The 24,864-nt window shown below is 44.7% G+C and overlaps 1 protein-coding gene across 3 annotated transcripts in view; it reads left to right on the top strand.

Annotated features, from left to right (window-relative positions):
- Window positions 1-22,507, top strand: part of SUCLG1 (succinate-CoA ligase GDP/ADP-forming subunit alpha) — a 40,394-nt gene extending 17,887 nt beyond the window's left edge. For all 3 annotated transcript variants that reach the window (XM_054030792.1, XM_054030793.1, XM_054030794.1), the window contains 7 exons: window positions 4,487-4,603; window positions 5,267-5,479; window positions 5,599-5,656; window positions 13,193-13,276; window positions 15,065-15,216; window positions 15,806-15,994; window positions 18,687-22,507. In XM_054030792.1, the coding sequence (XP_053886767.1) occupies window positions 4,487-4,603; window positions 5,267-5,479; window positions 5,599-5,656; window positions 13,193-13,276; window positions 15,065-15,216; window positions 15,806-15,994; window positions 18,687-18,713 (840 nt within the window). In that variant the 3' untranslated portion in view covers window positions 18,714-22,507. The remainder of the gene's footprint in view (window positions 1-4,486; window positions 4,604-5,266; window positions 5,480-5,598; window positions 5,657-13,192; window positions 13,277-15,064; window positions 15,217-15,805; window positions 15,995-18,686) is intronic.
- Window positions 22,508-24,864: the final 2,357 nt, after the last annotated feature.

Raw genomic sequence — 24,864 nt, 5'->3', positions numbered from 1 at the left:
TTGAACAGAGCCGGTCCCAAAACAGACCCCTGCGGAACCCCACTCGTTACGCCTTTCCAGCAGGATTGGGAACCATTAATAACAACTCTCTGAGTACGGTTATCCAGCCAGTTATGCACCCACCTTATAGTAGCCCCATCTAATTTGTATTTGCCTAGTTTATCGATAAGAATATCATGCGAGACTGTATCAAATGCCTTACTAAAGTCTAGGTATACCACATCCACCGCTTCACCCTTATCCACAAGGCTCGTTATCCTATCAAAGAAAGCTATCAGATTGGTTTGACATGATTTGTTCTTCACAAATCCATGCTGGCTATTCCCTATCACCTTACCACCTTCCAAGTGTTTGCAGATGATTTCCTTAATTACTTGCTCCATTATCTTCCCTGGCACAGAAGTTAAACTAACTGGTCTGTAGTTACCTGGGTTGTTTTTATTTCCCTTTTTATAGATGGGCACTATATTTGCCCTTTTCCAGTCTTCTGGAATCTCTCCCGTCTCCCATGACTTTCCAAAGATAATAGCTAGAGGCTCAGATACCTCCTCTATTAGCTCCTTGAGTATTCTAGGATGCATTTCATCAGGCCCGGGTGACTTGCAGGCATCTAACTTTTCTAAGTGATTTTTAACTTGTTCTTTTTTTATTTTATCCGCTAAACCTACCCCCTTCCCATTAGCATTCACTATGTTAGGCATTCCTTCAGACTTCTCGGTGAAGACCGAAACAAAGAAGTCATTAAGCATCTCTGCCATTTCCAAGTTTCCTGTTACTGTTTCTCCCTCTTCACTAAGCAGTGGGCCTACCCTGTCTTTGGTCTTCCTCTTGCTTCTAATGTATTGATAAAAAGTCTTCTTGTTTCCTTTTATTCCCGTAGCTAGTTTGAGCTCATTTTGTGCCTTTGCCTTTCTAATCTTGCCCCTGCATTCCTGTGTTGTTTGCCTATATTCATCCTTTGTAATCTGTCCTAGTTTCCATTTTTTATATGACTCCTTTTTATTTTTTAGATCGTGCAAGATCTCGTGGTTAAGCCAAGGTGGTCTTTTGCCACATTTTCTATCTTACCTAACCAGCGGAATAGCTTGCTTTTGGGCCCTTAGTAGTGTCCCTTTGAAAAACTGCCAACTCTCCTCAGTTGTTTTTCCCCTCCGTCTTGATTCCCATGGGACCTTACCTATCAGCTCTCTGAGCTTCCCAAAATCTGCCTTCCTGAAATCCATTGTCTCTATTTTGCTGTTCTCCCTTCTACCCTTCCTTAGAATTGTAAACTCTATGATTTCATGATCACTTTCACCCAGGCTGCCTTCTACTTTCACATTCTCAACGAGTTCCTCCCTATTTGTTAAAATCAAGTCTAGAACAGCTTCCCCCCTAGTAGCTTTTTCAACCTTCTGAAATAAAAAGTTGTCTCCAATGCAGTCCAAGAATTTGTTGGATAGTCTGTTCCCCGCTGTGTTATTTTCCCAACATATATCCGGATAGTTGAAGTCCCCCATCACCACCAAATCTTGGGCTTTGGATGATTTTGTTAGTTGCTTGAAAAAAGCCTCATCCACCTCTTCCACCTGGTTAGGTGGCCTGTAGTAGACTCCTAGCATGACATCTCCCTTGTTTTTTGCCCCTTTAAGCCTAACCCAGAGACTCTCAACACTTCCGTCTCCTATGTCCATCTCTACCTCAGTCCAAGTGTGTACATTTTTAATATATAAGGCAACACCTCCTCCCTTTTTCCCCTGTCTATCCTTCCTGAGCAAGCTGTACCCATCCACACCAACATTCCAATCATGTGTATTATCCCACCAAGTTTCAGTGATGCCAACAATGTCATAGTTGTATTTATTTATTAGCACTTCCAGTTCTTCCTGCTTATTCCCCATACTTCTCGCATTTGTATATAGGCATCTAAGATACTGGTTTGATCTTTCCTCCCAGTTTTGTCCTGACTCTCCTTTCTCTCTGCCAATATAGCCCACACTCCCTCTCGTTTCCGACCCATCTCCCCGGTCTCCATGTTCCCCACTTACCTGTGGGCTTTGCTCACCTGTCCCCGTCGAACCTAGTTTAAAGCCCTCCTCACTAGGTTAGCCAGTCTGTGTCCGAATAGGGTCTTTCCTCTCCTCGAAAGGTGAACGCCATCTCTGCCTAGCAGTCCTTCCTCGAATAGCATCCCGTGGTCTAGGAAGCCAAAGCCCTCCTGGCGACACCATCTTCGCAGCCAGGCATTCACCTCCATGATGCATCTGTCTCTGCCCGGGCCCCTACCTTTGACAGGAAGAATTGAGGAGAATACCACCTGCGCTCCAAACTCCTTCACCCGTACTCCCAGAGCCCTGTAGTCACTCTTGATCCGCTCAGTGTCACACCGCGCAGTATCATTTGTGCCCACATGGATGAGTAGCATGGGGTAGTAGTCAGAGGGCTGGATAATCCTCGACAATGCCTCCGTAACGTCTCGGATACGGGCCCCCGGCAGGCAGCATACCTGCTGAGATGAAATGTCAGGGCGACAGATGGGCGCCTCCGTCCCCCTCAGCAGAGAGTCTCCGACCACCACTACCCTACGTTTCCTATTCGCAGTGGTGGCAGCAGACTCTCCAGCCTTAGGGGTACGAGGCTTCTCCTCCTTTACTGTAGGGAGTGATTCCTTCTTTCCAGTGTCAAGAAGAGCATAACGGTTACCTATAACCACGGCAGGAGGGTTCGGAGCAAGGGTGGAGCACTGCCTGCTGCCAGAAGTAACCAGCTGCCAGTGTCCACCCTGAGCCATCTCCTCCTCCACCAGTGGTGTATCAGCAGTCCTGTGTACTGGGACAGCTACCTCAGCTGTCTCCACATGGACACTGTCGAGGAATTGCTCATGGATACGGATGCTCCTCAACCTAGCCACCTCCTCCTGTAGCTCTCCCACCTGCTGCCTGAGAGATTCCACCAGCAGGCACCTCTCACATTGGATGGTCCCCCCAGCCTGGATATCAGTAAGTGGAAATTGCAAGTTACAGTCTTTGCAAAACCACACCAGGATCTGGGTAGAGGCATCCATGCTTAGGCACTCTGTCTGGCTACAGGCACAGGTGGAGGAGACAGTAGCAGTGCTGGCACAGGTGTTGCGGGTCTTTCTAACCATCGTAAGCCTCCCTCTGTCAAACTCCCGTCTGCAGCCCCCTGTCAGCTGAAAGGGTTGTTTAAGCGAAAAGTTATGAATGTAGTTGCTTTATAGGTATTAAGGGGAATCAAGAGAAAACAGATGGAACTGGCAAGGGACCCTCGCCCCCTTCCTGCTCCCCTTCCAAACTCCCTTGCGAAACTCCCTGTTAGCAGCCCCTGGTCGCAAAGCTCCCTGTAGCTCCATATAGCCAGTGGCCTGGGCTCCCCACTGCCATGCTGTAGCCTCCACATTTATTTATTGACAAATAAAATTTGCAGAATTTCACTTTTTTTGGCACAGAATTTCCTCAGCAGGAACTATATATTGTGTATCTATAGTGCAAATGACCTCTAATTATAGCCTTCATTTCCATGTGAATACCCAGAATTCTTTTTTCTGTTCATAACGTAATGCATTTTGTTTGAATTCTCAGCGGAAAGGTTTGTATGCACCGTGCTTGTGCATCAGACTTTTTGTCTTCATACATTTTCGATAGAAATTTATTCCCTGAGTTGGGCCCTTACTCTCAAACCCTTTTTGTGTTAATTAAATTGATCCCTCTTTTTATTTAGATTGTCTGTGTTACAGTTAATTGTGTAACTCCTTTGTAATGAATCCCTTTATTTTAACAATACTAAACTCCAATGGGTACAGAATGCTGTGGGCAGATTACTACCTTTCTCCAGAAAGTGAGATCATATCTCCCTCATTCGCCACAGCTTTTCCACATACAACAATTTCCCTCTTGACTTTTTCAGATCTCTCCAAGAATTTACTCCACTCTTCCCCTACGTCACCCTCCTTTCCATGGACATCCTCCTCTGTCCTCATTTATTCACTTGTGCTGCCTCATTTATCTAGAAAACTTGCATCTCTTTATTTCCCTTCAAGATCGAGATCACTCCCTCTCTTCTAAATCCCATTCCAAAACTTTTCTTTTCACCTCCGTTTAGAACCGTAAAGTTGCTTTGATTCTACATAGATTATATAAACACAGGAACATGTTAAGAGTACCAACAGTTTTAATAGGAATAATTGGGTTTCCTTTTTTAAACAATATTTTGATTTAGAATATTACACTTCTTTAGAATGTTTGACAAACATGCTGCAATTTCACAAACATTGAAATGAGCCTTTTAGATGGCATACACACAACTTGTAGTTTATATTTTACTCTGAGTTTGACATGCTTCTAATTTACTTTCTCTTGTTGGCATATATTTGATCTTAATTACAGTTCCATAATATGCCTTCAGTTTTTAAATGTTTTATTTGAATGGGTATAAAAGTGTTCTTTCTGGCTTGCATCTTCTGAAGTTTCCTGTGTATCTCTTATAGGGCACCTTTCATAGCCAACAGGCATTGGAATATGGCACCAAACTAGTAGGTGGAATTTCCCCAGGGAAGGGGGGCAAAACTCATCTGGGCCTGCCAGTCTTTAACACCGTGAAAGAGGTAATCGTATAGTTATTGAATGGACCACTAGACCGTAAAGATGGGGGTGGGAAGGTTGTCAAAGTTGAACATGCTAGAACTTTCTAGCATCCAGAGTTGCAGAGGGACAGAATCTGAGAGTGGAGTCATGGTTACAGTTCTGGTTTTAAAGTATGTGAGAAATAAAACCAAGATGGTCTGTGGTCAGTGTCTGTATGATAGTGGACACAACCAATGTATCGAGTTGGAGTTCAGTTTCCATTTTAAAAGTCACTTTTTCATTTGTGCATATAAATAAAATAAGGGCCTAGAAGTCATTTGGTGTCAACTTACCTTTATTTTATATGGAGAGTGTTCGATATCCCTCATGACTTTAGCTCTTGATAAATTGATCATAAAAACTGAATGAATAAATGGACTGAAGAGTACACTTTGCTGATTGTGGTGTAAACTCCCTGGAAGGTGAACCTATTTTAGGAATCAGTTCTGCAGCTATTCCATTTATATCTCCTGTTAATCTGAATTAAATTGCTATGCACAGAACTGCTGTGACCATAGACTTTGAAACTTCTGATTTATTTTTTGTCATATCTATTTAAATAGATACATTTAAAGTGTTAGTTGCCCAATGTACTCTTAAGGTTTACTGAATGTTTCATATGCTTTTTGTTAATGCATATTTAGGCTAAAGAACAAACAGGTGCCACTGCCTCCGTTATATATGTGCCTCCTCCATTTGCTGCTGCTGCAATTAACGAAGCTGTTGATGCAGAAATCCCCTTAGTTGTGTGCATTACAGAAGGTATTCCACAGCAGGATATGGTTCGGGTTAAACATAAACTGATCCGTCAGGATAAGACTCGACTAGTGGGCCCAAATTGCCCTGGAGTCATCAATGTAAGTGTTTGAAAAACATTTCTTTTAATGTTTTGGAGACTAATCCATCTTTGGTGAATTTTCAAAATTATTTTCATCGTGATTTTTTTTTTAAGTATTTGTTATTTCTACTCTTTTAGCCTGGAGAATGCAAAATTGGTATCATGCCAGGCCACATTCACAAGAAAGGAAGAATTGGTAAGTCTTGCATATTCATGCTGAAGCTGAAATATGTTGGTTTATCATTTCATGTCATGACGTATAACTAAGCAATAGGTATACAGTGTAACAAGTTGTTAGTGAATTTAGCAATGGTCAGTGGAGCCAGATTGACAATTCTGGAGACTGAAGCCCCTTATTTTGCCACAGGCATTGCTTGAGCAGAAGTAATGCAAGCAAGGGGTTAGAAAGGATTCTTGAGGCAATGTGAGACGCTTTGTTTTCTTAAAAGGAGCTCTAAAAAACATTATCTGAGGATTTTAAAGAACCAAATTCCTAAACACTTGTCTTCTCAGCACTCGGAGGGTTTTAGGAGGGAAGGGAACTTATAAGAAAGAGGAAAATAGGCTTCTCACTGAATGTTGATTTGTCTGCACCTATATGCCATGGTGGTGAGTATGTGATAAATACCTGAATAGGGTACATATTTCAGATAGTGGGCAGGGAGGACAGACGATAGCATCACACATTGAGTCAATAACAAAACTAGGAATGGATGTCTGGAGTCTTGATTCCCACTCCCCTTCTTAAAACACTAGAAACTTTTTTTTGTTAAAGATACAATGTACGATATGCCATGTAAATTAGGCACTATTACACATAGAGCTTTTGGGCTTCTATTGTAGACAGGGTGCACTTGGTTTGACTTCAGAATTGTGCACCATCTGGTATCACTCTTCACAAGTTTTTTACATGTGAGATAATGCTTCTTGACTGCCAGTTGGGACATGCTGAGTTAGGGTTACCATATTTCAACAAGCAAAAAAGAAGAGGATGGGAGGAGACCCGACCTAGCCCCGCCCCTGTCCTGCCCTAGCCCTGCCCCCTCAGAACCCCCAACCCTCCCCCCGCTCCTTGTCCCCTGACTGCCCCCTCCTGGGACCCCTGCCCCTAACTGCCTCCCAGGACTCCACCCCCTACCTAAGCCTCCCTGCCTCTTGTCCTCTGACTGCCCCCTCCCCCCCCCATCCTAACTGGCTCCCGAGGACCCTACCCCCTACCTGTACCCTGACTGCCCCAACCCTTATCCACACCCCCACCGCCAGACAGACCCCTGGGACTCCCACGCCCCATCCAACCACGCCCCACCCCCGACAGCCCCCCCCCAGAACTCCCGACCCATCTACACCCCTCTGCTCCCTGCCCCCTGACAACCCCGCCCCCAGAACTCCCAACCCCCCCTCTGCTCCTTGTCCCCTGACTGCCCCCTCCTGGGACCCCTGCTTCTAACTGCCCTCTAGAACCCCACTCTCTACCTAAGCCTCCTTGTCCCTTGTCCACTAACTGCCCCCTCCTAAACTCCCCCCCCGACCCCCAGGACCCTACCCCCTACCTGTACCCTGACTGCCCAAAACCTTATCCACCCCCCAGAACTCCCAACCCCCCCCCCCCCGTCTCTTGACTGCCCCCTCCAGAGCCTCCCTGGCCCCCTTACCCTGCCGTTCATCCCAGCACACTGGGCAGCAGGGGAGGAGCTCCATACTGCCGGAGGCGATCTGCGAATGCAGGGAGGGAGGGAGGGAGTGATCTCAGCTGCAGGGGAGAGGAGGAGGGGCTCTCTCTGGCTGTCGGAGCCCCATGTAAGTGGCACCATCCGGCCGGTTGCCCTGTTAGCCGCGCATGCTCTACATGGGGGGGGGGGAGTCCGGACATTTACAAATTCCCCCCCGGACGCTATTTTTAGCTCAAAAAGCCGGACATGTCCGGGGGAATCCGGACGAATGGTAACCCTATGCTGAGCCAAAACTAGAAGGAGAGGAGTGTGCTAGCTAAGCTTCAAAACTCTTGCGTTTAGTGTCACTGCAGTGCAGATTCGAAGGTGAAAGCAGAAGCTGGATGCAGTAGTATTAGCATTCGGGTCACGCCTCTGGTTTCAAAAGTAGCCATAAACCTGAAATTGAAAAATCAAAGATGAATGCAGTTATACCCTTTGTAGATACATTCTTTTAATAGTCATAAAGCATTGGTTTAATGGTATCATCTCAAGTGGTCTTGTATTCCCTTCTGAATCAAATCTCTTCTAAATGTCTGCAAGAGATGTCAGATACTCATAAAATGTTTGAAAGAGAGAGAATCCAGGGCAAAGGCCCATGAAGTACTTAATCTTTTTGCATCTGCATTGTCCACCCCCAGTGGAAGCACAGCCAGCAGTGTTCTAAGAATCCCTTGAGTGCAAATGTGAGCTTTATGGCACCTTTGCACCCTTCTCCCTGACTCCTTTTGTGCTATGTGCTTCTTGGGTCTCTTTCATCCCATTTCTCCCTCCTCCTCCCCATTTCTGAAGGATTTTTGGACCCTTCATAGTAATATATTTTAGTAATACTCTAAAGAAATATAGACTACAATTAAAAAAAGTAGCCTGTTTTCTGCTGTTTAATCTCCAGCTGTTTAAAGGATATTTGATCTCAATTTAAAAAAAAATTACCTTATTCTCATGGACTGAGCGAAACTCTTCACCATCCAACAACAGAATTAGGCTTGAAAGAACTAGATTTAAATTAGTACATAGAATCATAGGACTGGAAGGGACCTCAAGAGGTCATCTAGGCCAGTCCCCTGCACTTATGGCAGGACTAAGTATTATCTAGACCATCCCTGACAGATGTTTGTCTAACCTGCCCTTAAAAAATCTGATGGAGATTCCACAACCTCCCTAGGCAACTTATTCCAGTACTTAACCACCCTGACAGTTTCAAAGTTTTTTTTTCCTAATGTCCAACCTAAACTGTCCTTGCTGCAATTTAAGCCCATTGCTTCTTGATCTGTCCTCAGAGGTTCAGAGAACACTATTTCTTCAAGCGCTTGCTCATGTCCATTCCGTATTAGGTGTGTGTGCTCCCCACGTGCATCGCTGTCAGACATTTTTCCCTCAGTGGTATCCGGGTATCCGTAGGGGACTAGCTCTGGCACCCTCTGGAGCGGCGCACATATGGCACGGTATAAGGGGCGCTGCCGGCTCCCCCCACCCTCAATTCCTTATTTCTACCAGACGCTGGAGCGTCTGCTGCTTCGGGTAGCCTTTTCACTTTGTTTAGTGTTACGAACTTTTTCTTGTAAAATAGTTGTACATAGTTAAATTATCCCTTAGTGTCTTAGTGTTAGTGTGTTTGACTTGGTTAGTCCTGAACAGGACTCGGCCTAGGGACGGGTCATGCTTTAATCCCTGCAACCACTGCAAAAAACCTATGCCCATCAGCGATCCACATAACTGTTGTTGAAGGTGTGTAGGCGAGTCGCATAAAAGCAACAAGTGCTGTAACTGCAAGTCCTTCAAGCCTTGGACCAAGAAGGAGTGAGACATTCATGTCAAAGCTCTCCTTATGGAGTCAGCTCTGGAGTAGTTGAGGTCCGACTCCGACGTTGCAGTGCTCGGGGCGATGCGGAGCGCCCCACGGGTGCCGTCGACTGACTGTCACCAATCCCCTTCCCCGGCACCGGCCAAGCGACAAAAGAAGTCCAGGAGAGGAAGATCTACATCCCGCAAGGGGAAGGAGAGGGGAGGAGGGCAGCTCGGCACCTCCCAAGTGGGAGTTGGGCCCCAGCTCTGGTCGAGCGGTCTAGCCCATCCCGATCCATGTCTGCCACGCTGGACAGTGACGCGGACCTTCGTCAGTTACAGGTCCCGTCAATGCCTGAGGCAGTGCAGGATATCCTGGCACTACCGGTGCTGCCCACACCAGCTACGGCGGTACCACAGTCTAAGGGTAAACCCGCCTCGGGTTCTTTTTATAGGTTCCCGTCTCAGCAGCACCACTCCCTATCTCTGGGGACGTCTCGCCTGCGTGGAGCCACCAGGCCTCGAAGGCAGAGAGGCAGGCTCGGTAAAGCTTTGGCCATTCTCTGGCCTCAGGGCACTGCCCGCAGGGCTTGAGACACTCCTCATCGATGACCTGGCAAAGGCCTGTAGAGGTACGCCCTTCCTGGCATCAACAGCACCAAGACCAGACCAGCGCTTCACCCATTGCTCGGCACCGGTCGCGGGCCCGAGACAGTCGATCCCAGGAGCAGAGTCACCCGTCGTCAGCTCGCCAGTACGTATCCCCGTGACATGGATCTCCTTGGTTGGGAGGAAGGTCTTCGGGGTGGCTGACCCGCTTCAGCTCCCAGTCTTGCTCTAGATCCTAGTACTGATTGAACAGCGTAAGGCGTAGATCGCCGGAACGCCATTGCCGATCTGCCAAATGCTGCCGGTCTCAGAGGACCTGCAGAAGGGACTAATCCTGAGCGGAGAGCTCCCCATCGAGGCTCAGCGATAGGCACCGCAGCGAACGGGGTCGCCAGTCCACTCGCTCGGGGTCGCCTGAGAGCAACCACTCAGGTTCGGTTTCCAGCACCGGGCAGGAGTCTTTGCTGGCGGGCCAAAACCCAGCACCGGTGGTTCCCTCGATGTCGGCGGTACCGTCAACTACTCCATGGCCCTAGGGCCAGTGGCCGGCTGCCTGGTACCTGTGGAACCCATGGGGCTTTACCCAGCCTTCACAAGGGCTCAGGTCTGTGGCGGGGGCCTCGGACAACCATCGGCTTCAGTATCCCGACCTCCCCCCAAGCCAGCTGTTCCTGAAGAGAGAACTCCTCAGGCTCATGTGGATCCCAGGGATCAGCCAGTTGGACCACCAATGGACGCGTCAGACCCAATGGCACCGGATTCTTCCTCCTCGTCTTCGCCTGGTGAGGCGATTGCGGGCCCTTCTCACCCAGTTCTTCAGGATGATACTAAGGCTCATCAGGAACTGTTGAAAAGAGTTGCCTCTAACCTGGCGCTCCAGGCTGAGAAGCTAGAGGAACCATCAGATTCCCTATTTGATATCTGCTGCTCAACGGCACCAGCCAGGGTGGCTCTCCAGATTGTCCATCTTTCCTGAAATGTTGCACCCAGAACTGGACACAGTACTCCATTTGAGGCTTATTCAGACCCAGGTACCCTATAGCCGACGGCCACGTGCTGCTGCTCCTCCAACTCCCGCCGCCTATTTCCCTGGGCCACTTTCCCACAGTCATAGAATCATAGAATATCAAGGTTGGAAGGGACCTCAGGAGGTCATCTAGCCCAACCCCCTGCTCAAAGCAGGACCAATCCCCAACTAAATCATCCCAGCCAGGGCTTTGTCAAGCCGGGCCTTAAAAACCTCCAAGGAAGGAGACTCCACCACCTCCCTAGGTAACGCATTCCAGTGTTTCACCACCCTCCTAGTGAAATAGTGTTTCCTAATATCCAACCTGGACCTCCCCCACTGCAACTTGAGACCATTGCTCCTTGTTCTGTCATCTGCCACCACTGAGAACAGCCGAGCTCCATCCTCTTTGGAACCCCCCCTTCAGGTAGTTGAAGGCTGCTATCAAATCCCCCCTCATTCTTCTCTTCTGGAGACTAAACAATCCCAGTTCCCTCAGCCTCTCCTCATAAGTCATGTGCTCCAGACCCCTAATCATTTTTGTTGCCCTCCGCTAAACTCTTTCCAATTTTTCCACATCCTTCTTGTAGACTGGGGCCCGAAACTGGACACAGTATTCCAGATGAGGCCTCACCAATGTCGAATAAAGGGGAACGATCACGTTCCTCGATCTGCTGGCAATGCCCCTACTTATACAGCCCAAAATGCCGTTAGCCTCCTTGGCAACAAGAGCGCACTGTTGACTCATATCCAGCTTCTCGTCCACTGTGACCCCTAGGTCCTTTTCTGCAGAACTGCTACCTAGCCATTCGGTCCCTAGTCTGTAGCAGTGCATGGGATTCTTCTAAGTGCAGGACTCTGCACTTGTCCTTGTTGAACCTCATCAGGTGTTTTTTTTTTTTTTGTTTTGTTTTTTGTTTTTGTTTTTTGCCCAATCCTCTAATTTGTCTAGGTCCCTCTGTATCCGATCCCTACCCTCTAGTGTATCTACCACGCCTCCTAGTTTAGTGTCATCTGCAAACTTGCTGAGAGTGCAGTCCACGCCATCCTCCAGATCATTAATAAAGATATTAAACAAAACCGGCCCCAGGACCGACCCTTGGGGCACTCCGCTTGAAACCGGCTGCCAACTAGACATGGAGCCATTGATCACTACCCGTTGAGCCCGACGATCTAGCCACCTTAGAGTCCATTCATCCAGCCCATACTTCTTTAACTTGGCGGCAAGAATACTGTGGGAGACCGTATCAAAAGCTTTGCTAAAGTCAAGGAATAACACATCCACTACTTTCCACTCATCCACAGAGCCAGTTATCTCATCATAGAAGGCAATTAGGTTAGTCAGGCACGACTTCCCCTTGGTGAATCCAGTCCTAGCACCTTCCCAGCCCTTTGTGTCAGAGGCCTCAGGCTGGAGCTCCTTATTGCTCCTCTGACCCTGCCCAGCACTGCTCTATCTAATACTCCTCTAAGGCAGCCATTCGTTCTCCTTTGCACTCCAGGGAGAGACTGCCTCTGCTCTGTTGAGCAGCCCTTCTTATATGGCCGTCCTGGCCCTGATTGGCTGCTCCAACAAACCTTCCCCTGACTGGGGAGGAGGGCTTGTAAAGAGCCAATCTCCTGAGGGCTGCTTTAACCCTCCATCTACCTGTGTGGGGCAGCTGCCCCACCACAGACACGTTTTGACAACTCAGTTTTGGGTCATGTAGTGTGGGAAGCCCTGGGAGGTTAGGTCTTGAAGTTGGGGGTTCGTGTCCTGACTCCAGGAGTAGGCTGCAGCCCACTCCACGCTCACCTCAAAGCAGCTGCTCCTGTGGCTTCAGTCCTGTGAGACTAGCCGGGATTGGCTTGGCTTCCCACCGTGATCGCAGCGGTGCTCAGGTTTGGCCCAGCTGCCCCTCTGTCATAATGACTGGATGGGACCAGCCACACGAAGTTTGAGTGACTGGCACTGCAACCTCATGCACCAAGGCGCAATACCACTCCACAAATTTGGTCCAGCTGTCCCTCCATCAAGGGGCCTGGGCCAAACTTGAATGACACTATTGCCCCAATGGTTGCAATCCCCAGAGCAGGGAACCAAGCCGAGCCAGTCTTGCTGGGCAGGAGTTGTAGGAGCTGCCACTGTGGTGTACACAATGTACTTATGTAGTACTTATTTTGTTACCCACAATATAGAATATACCAATTAAGAAACATTTAGTAAGCCAGATTTTTTGTATTAAAACTTATTTACTGGGTCATGACAGGCCATCAAAATTTACAAATGGGTCCTGAGCCTAAAAAGGTTGAGAACCACTGTCAGTTTGCTTTTGTAACTGTCTCCATGTGTAAAACTCTTCTGTGAGGAGTGCTGTTTTGGCCAATGCTACTGGTTTGTTGGACAACTTTAGATAACTCCCAACTGAGTGGCAGGAAAGCCAATCAGAAAGCAAGAGGGGAGGACAAATCTAATCTTAAATACACATGAAGATTCATACTATATAGTATTTAAGTATATCTGGGAAGTATTGAATATTCCCTGTAATCTTCTAAAGTTATATCCCTGAACATGTGTACTTATGCATATCCGGAAACCAGCTATTACGTACAATACTATCAACCTTGTCTTCTTCCTTTTAAGGTATTGTGTCAAGGTCTGGCACCCTGACGTATGAAGCTGTACATCAGACGACGCAAGTTGGATTAGGACAGTCCTTCTGTGTTGGTGGGTTTCTTCCACCAAACCTCTTCTGTTAAAGACAGACAGGCCCAGTCAGTGTGTAAGAACCACAACCCATTAGATTGTAGAAACTATTGAAAAATATTGAATGCCTTTTAATTTTGGTTAGAAATGTTACACCTTTTCAACCAACCTAACTCAGGCACTTTGCATTAATAACGATGCAGCAGAATATAACAAGCCTTTTCTGTTAACTAACTCTTATGTTCGGAGTTCATCAAAAGCCTGGCCAAAGCAGTCTTGCATGGAAAACTGCCAATATGCAGGAACCTACTGTGGTGTTATTTCTATTTTAAGGTACAACATAGAAAATGTTACACTGTTGGAGAATGTGGGCACATATTTGTTGTTTCTCACGTGTTCATGGAATAAAAATCAAGATCTGGCGCTTAGCCATAGAAACTGTTTGGAGAGAGCAGAGTTGCTTTGCGTATTTTGTTTTTAAATGATACAACCCTTAGGGTATGTCTGCCTTTGAACTTCTAGGTGCGATACCCGCACTAGGTCTGCTTGAGCTAATGCCTAAAAATAGCAGTGTGTCCATGGCGGCTCGGGCTAACTAGAATACATACGCAGGGGCTCGGATGGGTTTGTACTTGGGGTGGCTGGCCCAAGGGGCCACAGCAGCCACATTGCTATATTTAGGTGCTAGCTTGAGCAGAGAAAGCGTGGGGATCACACCTGACAGCTCAAATGTAGATATACATTTAGTTAGCCTTTAGATTGAACTATCTTTCAGTGTTTTAAAATTAGTACATTCAACAATTCCTGCCTGCTAGTGGCAGATTATCCTGGTCATCTCTGGCTTGGAAGTACAGTGTAGGAACAAAGGTGGTAAAGACAGGTTTTTTTGGGGCTGGAAATGTCAGATTGACTGCCTGAAATTCTTTGGTCCACGAACTCTGTACAGCACAGACCGGCATCCTCACACTGACAGTTTTGAGCACGTTCTTTAAGCCTGACTACGGGTGAATGTGAGTTGTCACGTCCATTACATTCTTATTTGTTTTGCAAAGACTGGCACACACAGATGCATGTTGACCTACAATTTTAAAAAGCTCTGACTTATGTGTATTGAGCTTCCAGACTTGGTGAGCTCTTCGTTTTAGGCTATGTTTTCACTGCCCCAAAAAGATGTGTTGTTTTTTTTACAGTGAGATTATTAATGCAAGTCAGTTATCTTGCCATACATTTTTTATGTTGCTTGGTGAGTTAACTATGCCCTCCGCCTTAGGCTCATCTCGCCTAGCTGCATTGAGGTAAAAATTACCTGTGCCTTGTCTCCTCTTGGATTGGACAGTGAATTAACTGGCATTAGTCATCCATCGCACTATAAAACATACCTTTCTTGACAGTGAAGACATAGCCTTATTTTAGTGTTTGAAATACTTGCCACTACATGTTTGGTTGTTGGGTTTTTTAAAACTGTACTTTGACTTGCTTGAGATTGAGAGGATCCCAGCTCTACCACAGGCATCTTGTATGACCTTGGGCAAGTCACTTAATCTGCCCATGCCTCAGTTTCCCATCTGTAAAATGGGATTAATAATCTCTTCTCCTCCCTCCCCCCCCCAACTCTGTGCACTATTCAGATTATAAGAACTTGAGGCAGTGATTGTCTTGTACTATGTATACAGTGCTTTGCAGAGAGGGGCCCAGATCTTGATTGGGGGACTCTAGGTGCCAGTGTAATACAAATAATAGACTGAAATAAAATTTGCCTTGGTTGTTCATGTTCACATTTACTCATGTTTGTGTTTTAATTCCTTTCAGGGATTGGAGGAGATCCCTTCAATGGAACTAATTTTATTGACTGTCTTGATGTCTTCCTGAAGGATCCCCAAACAGAGGGGATAATATTGATTGGTGAGATTGGAGGCAATGCTGAAGAAGATGCAGCAGCGTTCTTGAAGGAAAATAATTCCGTAAGTTTAGGAGAATGTGCCATTCATTCCAAAAGACCCCATTAAATGTGCACCTTGTTTTAAGCATTTACTGCTGTAGAGAAACTTGTCTAGTTCTCAATTAATAAAAAGCCATGACTAGAAAGTGTGGAAAATGCAGTTAAAGCCAGTTAAAGACAGGGTTTAAAGACACTCTTGAGAATAACTTTAGATCACAATTCTGCAGTGCTGTCTGCTAGAAGAAGAGCCTTTGGGTAGCTCAAAGCTTATCTCGGTCCAATAAAAGTTGTTACCTCCTACACCTTGTCTCTCGAATATCTTGGGACCAAGTTGGCTACAACAACGCAGCTTATATTTTAATTGTTTTGTGACCCATATATGGCTGCTCTGTAGAAGAACTGTTTTATATTCATGACTGCTGTTTACATACACACTTCTTCTGAGAGAAGCCATTCTAAGTATCCTAGGCCAGTGCTTTCGTATCCCTTACCTGCAGGGTTTTCCTAGTCTAGATGTCTAGTTCTTGCCTTCCCCCCTGCTACCCTCTTGAGCACTTGGCCGGAAACAGTCCATCTCTTTCATGTTAACAGTGTCTCTTCTTTCACCACAGAGTCCAAATGCCAAGCCTGTAGTGTCATTCATAGCTGGTCTGACTGCTCCTCCTGGCAGAAGAATGGGTCATGCTGGGGCAATCATTGCTGGGGGAAAAGGTGGCGCTAAAGAGAAAATTGCTGCTCTTCAAAATGCTGGCGTTGTTGTCAGTATGTCTCCTGCTCAGCTGGGTAGCACTATACACAAGGTTAGTTACATGGATGTCATAAGTGCCTTGAAATGATGGCATTTAGCCAGTGTAACCAGAACAACAGACATTTGAAAACTGCCTTTTGCTTTTATGTCAGTTTTGCTTCTTCCCAGCGAACAGTTATAATACACTGTTTCCTCATTTAAGTCTATTTAAAACTGCATCTCGGCATGTAGTTGCCCTGCTGAAAAAAAAAGCGCCATTAAATAACAGTTGCAGCTGAGTTTTTATTCACACAAGCAGCTTTATGTGTCATGTTCTCCTTTGTCAAAGCCATGTGGCAAAATTCAGAGAATTATATTTGGCTCAGCAACAGACTAACACCACTTTTATTTTATAGCAGCTAAACATCATCTGAACCTAAATTGATTCTAGATCAGAAAACACCCTTTGTTTTTTTACATTACAAATACTAGGTAACTTTGTAACAGTGCATGGACTCTTACCTTTTTCTACAGCTATCTATTGATGTCATTTTAAGAAAATTGTTTTAACTTTAAAAAAAAAAAGGGGGGGGGGCTAATTCATATCCCTGGGCACATGCATGCAATTCATAACAATCATGTACCTAATACAGAAGTTTAACTCCTTCCTGATTTCTCCTGCCTAGATCTACAAAGGGTCTTGGGCATTGCAACACTCAGCAAATTGCAATGCTGAACTTCTAAGCACCTTGTCGTCTGGTGGAATCCACACCCCTGAGTTAGAGCCTAGGTTCTCTGTACATCTCATGGGGAGAGTTAGGAGCCTACAGATGGGATCCACAAAAGCCAACACGCTCAACGTTAGAGCTGCCTAAGCTAGCCAGTTGGAAATGTTGAGAAGAGGGGCAGGGATTTCCCCTAACCACTGGACTATGGGGTATTCTGGTATTGGAGACTCATTCTCACCTGTTGAAGTTGTTCCTTTGGGTATAAATTAAATATTCATTTGTCCAGAGAGAATGAGTGATTCTATTGACTGATGGTTTGGGCACTCACCTGAGATGGGAGCCCCAAGCTGGAATGCCTTCTCCACATCGGGCAGACTGGGCAACGGAACTTAGATCTCCCAGATGAGTACTCTAACCACAAGGCTGAAAGTTACAAGGGAGCGCCCCCCCTGACTGTTTTAGGTATGCTCAGAACGCACCTATTGGTTTGGGCCTTGCAGGTGAGATAGGTGGAGCAATGCCTATTTTGATGTTCCTTCCCCCGGGGGTGTAGGTATGAAACAGGGCTCTAGACTGATGTGTCTGTGTGCATGCTCACTGGCAGAAAAGTAGGATGCCTACGGAACTTGAATGGTGGAAGTTTAGATGCTTAGGGACTTTAGGTGTCTCCAGCATTAGGTGACAGCTGAGCAGGAGTTTAGAGGATCTCTGTGCTGCCCACAGCTGCAGGTAGGCACCTAAGGCCTTTTTGTGGCTCTAGCCCTAATTTTTTCAAAGTATACACAGTCACTTAACATTTATTTTAACTATCTTTGCTTTTCTTTTGGGATAACTGCCACAGCAAGATTTAGAAAATTTGCACTTTTTCTGCAGTATTTCTGCATACTTTAAAATGGAGGTCTTAACTGAAGCTGGGTGAAACTTCTTCAGCAAATAGGAAATGCACCAAAAAATGCATTTTTTCAGGTCAGCAAAACTATTCACAAATTCAAATGGGTTTCAGCTTGGAAAAGTTTTATTTTTTCAAAAAGTTGAAACAGTTCATTTTGACCATTTTGAAATTTAGCTAAAGAGTTCAGTTTTAGTTCCAAAGAGAATTTTTTTTGGATGTTTTTGGTTCAGCCTCCTGGACTGAAAAATCAATTATTAGTCTTAACCATTTCTAGTCAATTCTTTAAAGAGCTGAAATGCAAACTGCTGTTCTTATGCAGCACCATTATAAGAATTCACTGAAAGAATGTTAGACCACAGCTGGGGACAACAGGAGAGCCCTGCAACATCCTATTTAGATGAGGCTGATGAGTTAATGTGTTACAGGTTCCTCACAGCGGAGTTTTTTGTTTGTTTGTTTTTGTTTTGTTTTCCCCTCCCTTCCTGCATCTGCCATGGGCTCTTTTTGGGGTATGAGATGGGGAGAGAGATTTTCCTCCTCCTCTCCTGTGGAATCTACTATCTCCCAATTTTAACTTGGTATTAAGACTTCCCTGTTGGTGCATCAGGCTTCTGATTGAAAATTGAGGCATGTTGTCCATCTCGCTAGCAGGTGGAGGGGAGGGTTGGCTAGGAAATCAGTTTAATGACTGTGAGAAGTGGATATATAGTTTGCTGTTACCATCTTTTCCCAAAATTTGGCAGCAAAATTCTGCCATGTCTTTAATTCCAAAAATCAGCTTCACTTGGGATAAAGGCAGGAGTGGAGATTTGTATATATATAAATAATGGCATGGGCAGATGCATTTAATAATAAAACGAAAATGTAAGACTGTCAATATTTTCACTGTGCTATATCCTGTTTAAGAACATGTCAACAAAAACCAAGTTGTAATGTGAAAATGAAGTTATGAGTGAATCTGTATATGGGAAATTTTAAACAGACCCAAATAAGGGTGATTTGGAATAGCATTTCTTCTAAGTGCTCTCATTCTGGTGTAGTTTGCCTGTGTTTTTAAAAGGATACTGAAACTGACAGCTTTTTGAAAAACTGTCTTGTCACAACTGTAATATGTCTCCTTTTTTTCTTTCTCTCTCTCTCTGAAGGAGTTTGAGAAGAGGAAACTGCTGTAAAACCCCTGGAACATTGTCACAGAAAAGTCAAGACCGCACCTTGCCTCTATATATCTGTCGTCCACTAATCTTCAGCTGCCTGAATGTGACTGATACTTGGTTTCAATTTGACTTTAAAGCCATAAACATTATTTCAATGTCTCCTGCTCAGAAATGGTCGCCTGATTGTACATCATAGCAAATTAATAAATCTACCACTAAATTTGATTTTTGAATTCCTGAAGCTCAGTGATTTTTTTTTTTTTCTCATTGCAAGACAGCATTTTTTACTTTTAGGAGGAGGAAAAAAAAAAAACCAGCACAACCCTATCTGGAAGCATTTGAGCGCATTTTTATAGCTTGAGATTTACATACTCATTGCACTCTGAGTTAACGTAGCTTGTACAAAGATGCATTGAGTGAGGTAAGTTACCCACTTGGCAAGCGCACACATTTTAAAAACCAAGCAGTCTTACTTGCTCATTACTGACTAGTAAATAGTTTATCTGAGCTTTAGGCAAAAGTTGATGCCATCCCCTGAATTACTGCTCTTGGATCCACAGGGTGTGTCCTGCTGATCCTTGCAGCTGGATATGTTGATATACGTCCAATTGTATTGTTCAGAGCTGCTGAACTATACAGAGTGTAGCCCCACATTAGTGAGGGGCTTGTTATTTTGTGTAACTTCTGGGGAAGGCTTCAGAGTGTTTGTCTTCCTTTTAATGACAAGGATTACACTTGTCCAGAGTGGAGCCAGTGCCCCATAAACGCTTTAATTGCTATTTCAGAGTTCTATTTATGTTCACAAGAGTTTAAATCATAGTTTCCCATGAAAATGCATATTCATACTGTGTGTAACTTGGAAATCAAATTCTTTCTGCTTATATTACTTTAACTTTTCGTCTTTTAACCTTAGACAGATGGTCCTTTGCTTTGAATGTTTTGAAATACTGATAATGTTAGGACTTGCTGCAGTAAAAAAAAAAAAATTCTGAAAACAAACTTGCCGGGGTATATTTCTTGTGAACGATTCACCAGTGCTACATGCGAAGGTCCTATCTTACTATAGGAATAGAGCAAATTGAGTGTCTGTAAATGAGTATTACAAGTCATAATCAGAACTGACTGCATTTAGGATGGCTTTCATTATAAACAAATAAAATCAGCTAGGGAAACCAAAATTAGCTTCTTATGTAACATTTCTTGAAGGAAAAATGCTATGTCATAACAATTCTCTTCCAAAACCTCATGTCCTTATTACTTAAAGCGGTAGTTGTGGTTTTCAGCAGCACACTCTGCAGTTTGTCTTGCTGCTCCATGGTCAGTGGTGAACAGGTTTTTTAATGCCACTGTTTCAGGTCTAGGAAACATCAGTCCTGAAGCACTGGAAACATACTCTGCCAATATCGCCCTGGTATTTACAAAGTGGGCTGTTAATTAGGTACAAGTGCAATATCCATCTCAGATTAGTTTACAAAAGTAACTTGTCCTAAGACTGTCACTGGATGGTTGAAGGTGGTATGAGTCGGATAAATAGCACGTTTGCACAAGACTTTCAGAAAGACTTTGAGGTTTCTCAAGGCTCTTAAGCAAAGTAGGCAGTCATGGGATAAGAGGGAAAGTCCTCTTATGGATCAGTCACTGGTTAGAAGACGAAACAAAGGGTAGGAATAAATGGTCAGTTTGCACAGTGGAGAGAGGTAAATAGCTGTGGGACCGGTGCTGTTCAACATATTCATAAATAATCTGGAAAAAAGAGTAAACAGTGAGGTGGCATAGTTTAGACAATACAAAATTACTCAATCGTCAAGTCCAAAGCAGACTGTGAAGAGTTACTGGGTGACTGGGCAGCAAAATGGCAGATGAATTTAAAGATTGATAAATCCAAAGTAATTTACATTGGAATACACAATCCCGACTATCCATATAAAATGATGGGATCTAAATTGACTGACTGTTACCACTCAAAGATCTCAGAGTCATGGTGGATAGTTCTCTGAAACCATGTGTTCCAGGTGCAGCGGCAGACAAAAATTAACAATATTAGTAACCATTAGGAAAGAGAGATAAGACAGACAGTATCATAATGCCACTCTCTAAGTCCATGAAATGACCACACCTTCAATACCACATGCAGTTCTGGTCTCCCCCATCTCAACAACACCAAAAAAAAAAAGGGGGGGGGAGGGAAGAAGTACAGAGAAGGGCAACAAAAATGAGGAGAGATAAAAAGACTGGGTCTGTTCAGCTTAAGAAAGAGATGAGTAAGGCGGATATAATAGAAGTCTATAAAATCTTGAATAGTGTAAAGAAAGTGAATAAGGAAGTGTTATTTACCCCATCATGTAACACAAGAACCAGGGATCACCCAATGAAAATAGCAGGTATAATAACCAATGTAATAAAGTTCTTCTTCACACAACAAACAGTTAACCCGTGGAGCTTGTTGCCATGAGATGTGAAAGTCCAAGGTATAGCTAGGTTTAAAAAAAGAACTGGATAATTTCACAGAGGATCTGTTCATCAATGGCTCTTAGCTAAGATAGTCAGGGACACAACCCCATGCTCTGGGTGTTCCTAAACCTCTGTCTGCCAGCAGCTGGGACTGAACAACAGACAAATTGTCCTGTTCGGTTCATTCCCTCTGACACAGCTGGCACTGGCCACGTCAGAAGACAGGATACTAGGCTAGATGGACAATTGAACTGATCCAGTAGGGCTGTTCTTATGTTAGACTTTAGAATATTAATTTCTTAATTATTCTTGCTAATATGCTGAGTTTGCAACCTATGCATGGTTTAATCTGGAACATTTGCTGAATAGGAGAGAAATTACAGCTATAAAGTTTCATTTGAGAATGTAGGCCTGCCCCTTAACCCATAAGCTGAGATGGCTTTGAGACCACTGTACCAGTGACCCCCTATTAATAGTTGAGTTGCCTTCAGTGGTGTGCTGGTGCTTCCCGAGGGGCAATTCTCAGCAGGCAACTACTGCCCATCTTGCATGAACTTCCACGCCATTAGAAATATGACATGCAACGTCCCAGCCCACCTTCGATGTAATAAGCTGTCTATTGGAGACTGATTCACTAAAGCCTTTTCAGGGGCACAGGCTCCCATAAAACTAATGGCAGTTATCCCGTGACGGAATGCCACCTCTACTTCTGAAAAGTGGTGTTTTGTTTTTAGATTGCATGTGATCCTGCTTTAACCATTACAGCACTTCACCACCTGATACTCACTAGCCAGCCAGGGCCGACTCCAGGCACCAGCTAAAGAAGCAGGTTCTTGGAGCAGCAGTGCATCCACTATTGGGGTGGCACGGCCGGGTCTTCAGCAGGAGTTCGGCAGCGGGGCCCCTAGTCCCTCTCTTCCTCTTTGAGCTGCCGCCGAAGAGGAAGAGAGGGAGTGAAGGACCTGCCGCCGAAGAATGGCGCGGCACCCTTGAGCTGCTGCCGAAGTGCTGCCAATTGGCTTTTTTTATTATTATTATTTTATTTTATTTTTGTCGCTTGGGGTGGATGAAAACCTGGAGCTGGCCCTGCAGCCAGCTAGCTGTTCTCCTAAATAGGACAGCCTCTGCTAGCCCAGAACTCTGCAACACTTACAGACGTGGGTGAAGTGTATCCTTACCTTGATATAGAGCTTAATTTGTGCAACTGCCTCTGAAGTGAGAGTATAACTCTGTTAACAAATGTAAGTTGTCAGCTCCTGCTGCTGTTACATTGCCTATGAAAATGTATTTCTTTTTAAATTGCTTCAAGACCGTGGTGTGTTAATGTTTCATGTGCTTGTGAATAAATACTTTAAAAGGCTGCAATGGGAACATTAGTCCTTCCCTATCCCCCCGCCCCTCCCCACAAAAAAAAAAAAAAAAAAGGCAAATACCTTCTACCATTAAGTCTTATTACAGTTTTGGTTCACTGATCTTCTGTTTCCCTGTAACTTAATTCTTGCTGATGGAAAAAGAAAGAGTGCCTGTGTGTAATGACAAGCTAACTCTCAAGATTGACTAAATGTAATCGTTTTCCAAGAGGCCAATCCTCCTAAATTTTAAGGGCCTGATTTTAGTTGTCTACTGCTTTTGTTCAGGCTGTATAAGAGACTCATGCCTCCTAAGGAGGAGCAATAGCAGATGCTTCATTTAGGTTAATGTAAAAAAGTTTAGCATAGAACAACTTTTGCTATATATTTAAAAAATGGCCATTCTACGTTCCCTTTCACTGATCGCTGGGTCTGCCCTTGGACACTATGAGCCTGTCTTCTCACTAACACAGGTGTATGTCCATTGACTTCAATTGAGTTATTCCTGATTTATACTGTTGTGAGGAGAGTACTGGGCCCAGTGAGTGAATACTATGTATATACAAATCGGTATATTGATTGGCCTGGCAGTCTACAAAATAATTCTAAAAATCCTCTTTTTTAGTGTGTATTCTATGTGATTTCTAAGGGTCAGCCATTTGCTTCCTTATGGAATGTTAGGGATATGACCATTTTTGCCTAGTCTCCCTACCTGGAAACTTAGGCCTGGTCCCCACTAACCCCCCACTTCGGACTAAGGTACGCAAATTCAGCTACATTAATAACGTAGCTGAATTCGAAGTACCTTAGTCCGAACTTACCGCAGGTCCAGACGCGGCAGGGAGGCTCCCCCGTCGATGCTGCGTACTCCTCTCGCCGAGCTGGAGTACCGGCGTCGACGGCGAGCACTTCCGGGATCGATCCCAGAACATCGATTGCCTGCTGCCGGACCCTCCGGTAAGTGTAGACGTACCCTTAGCTTCTGTATTTAAAAGATGTTATGAATTAAAGACTCTATTAAGTCCAATAAAATGAATTTACAGGAATGTGGGCTAATAACCACTAATGCCATCAACCTCCATAAAATGGGTTCATTTGAAAGTGGAATTTAATGACAGAGCATTTAAAACATAAATCTATAGGACTTTTAAAACACATTTTCCACCTGGAATTCAGGTCATATACATTTACTGTACTGGTGTTGAAAAAGCCTTGGTGGATCTTTGACTAAGAAGGTCACTTGCTTCTGCTATAATGTCTGCAAGATATCGGTCCACACCTGATGGCCGCATCAGAAGCGAAAAACCTCAAAACTTCTAAGCAGTTTGGAATCATGAAGTTGTGTGTGTAGCTACTGAATATAACCATGTGCTCTTCTTACTTTTAACCTTGTCCTCCCCTGCCATTCCCGCCTATTGTTCATTAATTGTCATGCCTTGTATTAAACTCAAATGTAAGTTCTTCATGACAGGTCTGTGTCTTCCTATGCTTTTGTACAGCACCTATCACAGTGGGGCCCCAATCCTGACTGGTGACTTTAGATGCTCCTCTCATATCAATAAATAACACAGGCATGATGACTCCTCACACCAGCTAGTTTGCAGTTGCCCAAAGGAACAGTGTGATGATGCTCACAATTCAGTTTAACATCTTACAAAATGAAAAGTCCTGTCACTTTTGGTTTACTCTCTATCTATTTTGGCCACTGCCCTTCCAGCCCGCTTATAAAGATGGGAGCCCAAAGTCATGGCTGCCCAGAGGATTCAGAGGGCCTGGGGCAAAGCAATTTCAGGGGCCCTTTCCATAAAAAAAAGTTGGAATACTATAGAATACTATATTCTCATGGGGCCCCTGTGGGGCCCGGGGCAAATTCCCCCCCCCCCAGGTGACCCTGCCCAAACTGTGTTTTAATGCCCATGCTGCCAAATATCAAACAACATAACCAGACAAATGAACAGATATTTATTTTCTGAATGGCTCATGACATTGCAGCTGGGCTGCAGTCTGTACATTTACTGCAGTTTCACTGTAACGAGATGTTTTAAAAGACCCTTAATTATGTAGCTGCAGAGGACAGAGGTCATCGTGAGAGACTCTGGCAGTTCTCAGCAAGAATGGGTGATACATTTGGTTCAGCAATGCCATAGGGTGTAGGGAGTATTCTTTCCGTCTTGTTAATTTGGATATTTTGGGGGGGGGGGGGGAATTCTATAAACAGGCTTATTTCCTTTGCCCTTTCTAATCACACAACTAGTGCATGAGCACAGGCCAGTGTTTTCAAAAGTGGCTTCTGATTTTGGGTTCTTCGCTTACAACATTTTATAGATTTCAAAGCCAGAAAGGACCATTGTGATAACCTATTCTAATCT

The sequence above is a fragment of the Malaclemys terrapin genome, chromosome 5 (genome assembly GCF_027887155.1).
Source record: "Malaclemys terrapin pileata isolate rMalTer1 chromosome 5, rMalTer1.hap1, whole genome shotgun sequence".
Lineage (NCBI taxonomy): Eukaryota > Metazoa > Chordata > Testudines > Emydidae > Malaclemys > Malaclemys terrapin.
The sequence above is the reverse complement of the archived record's forward strand: the minus strand, read 5'-3'. Positions and strand labels throughout refer to the sequence as shown.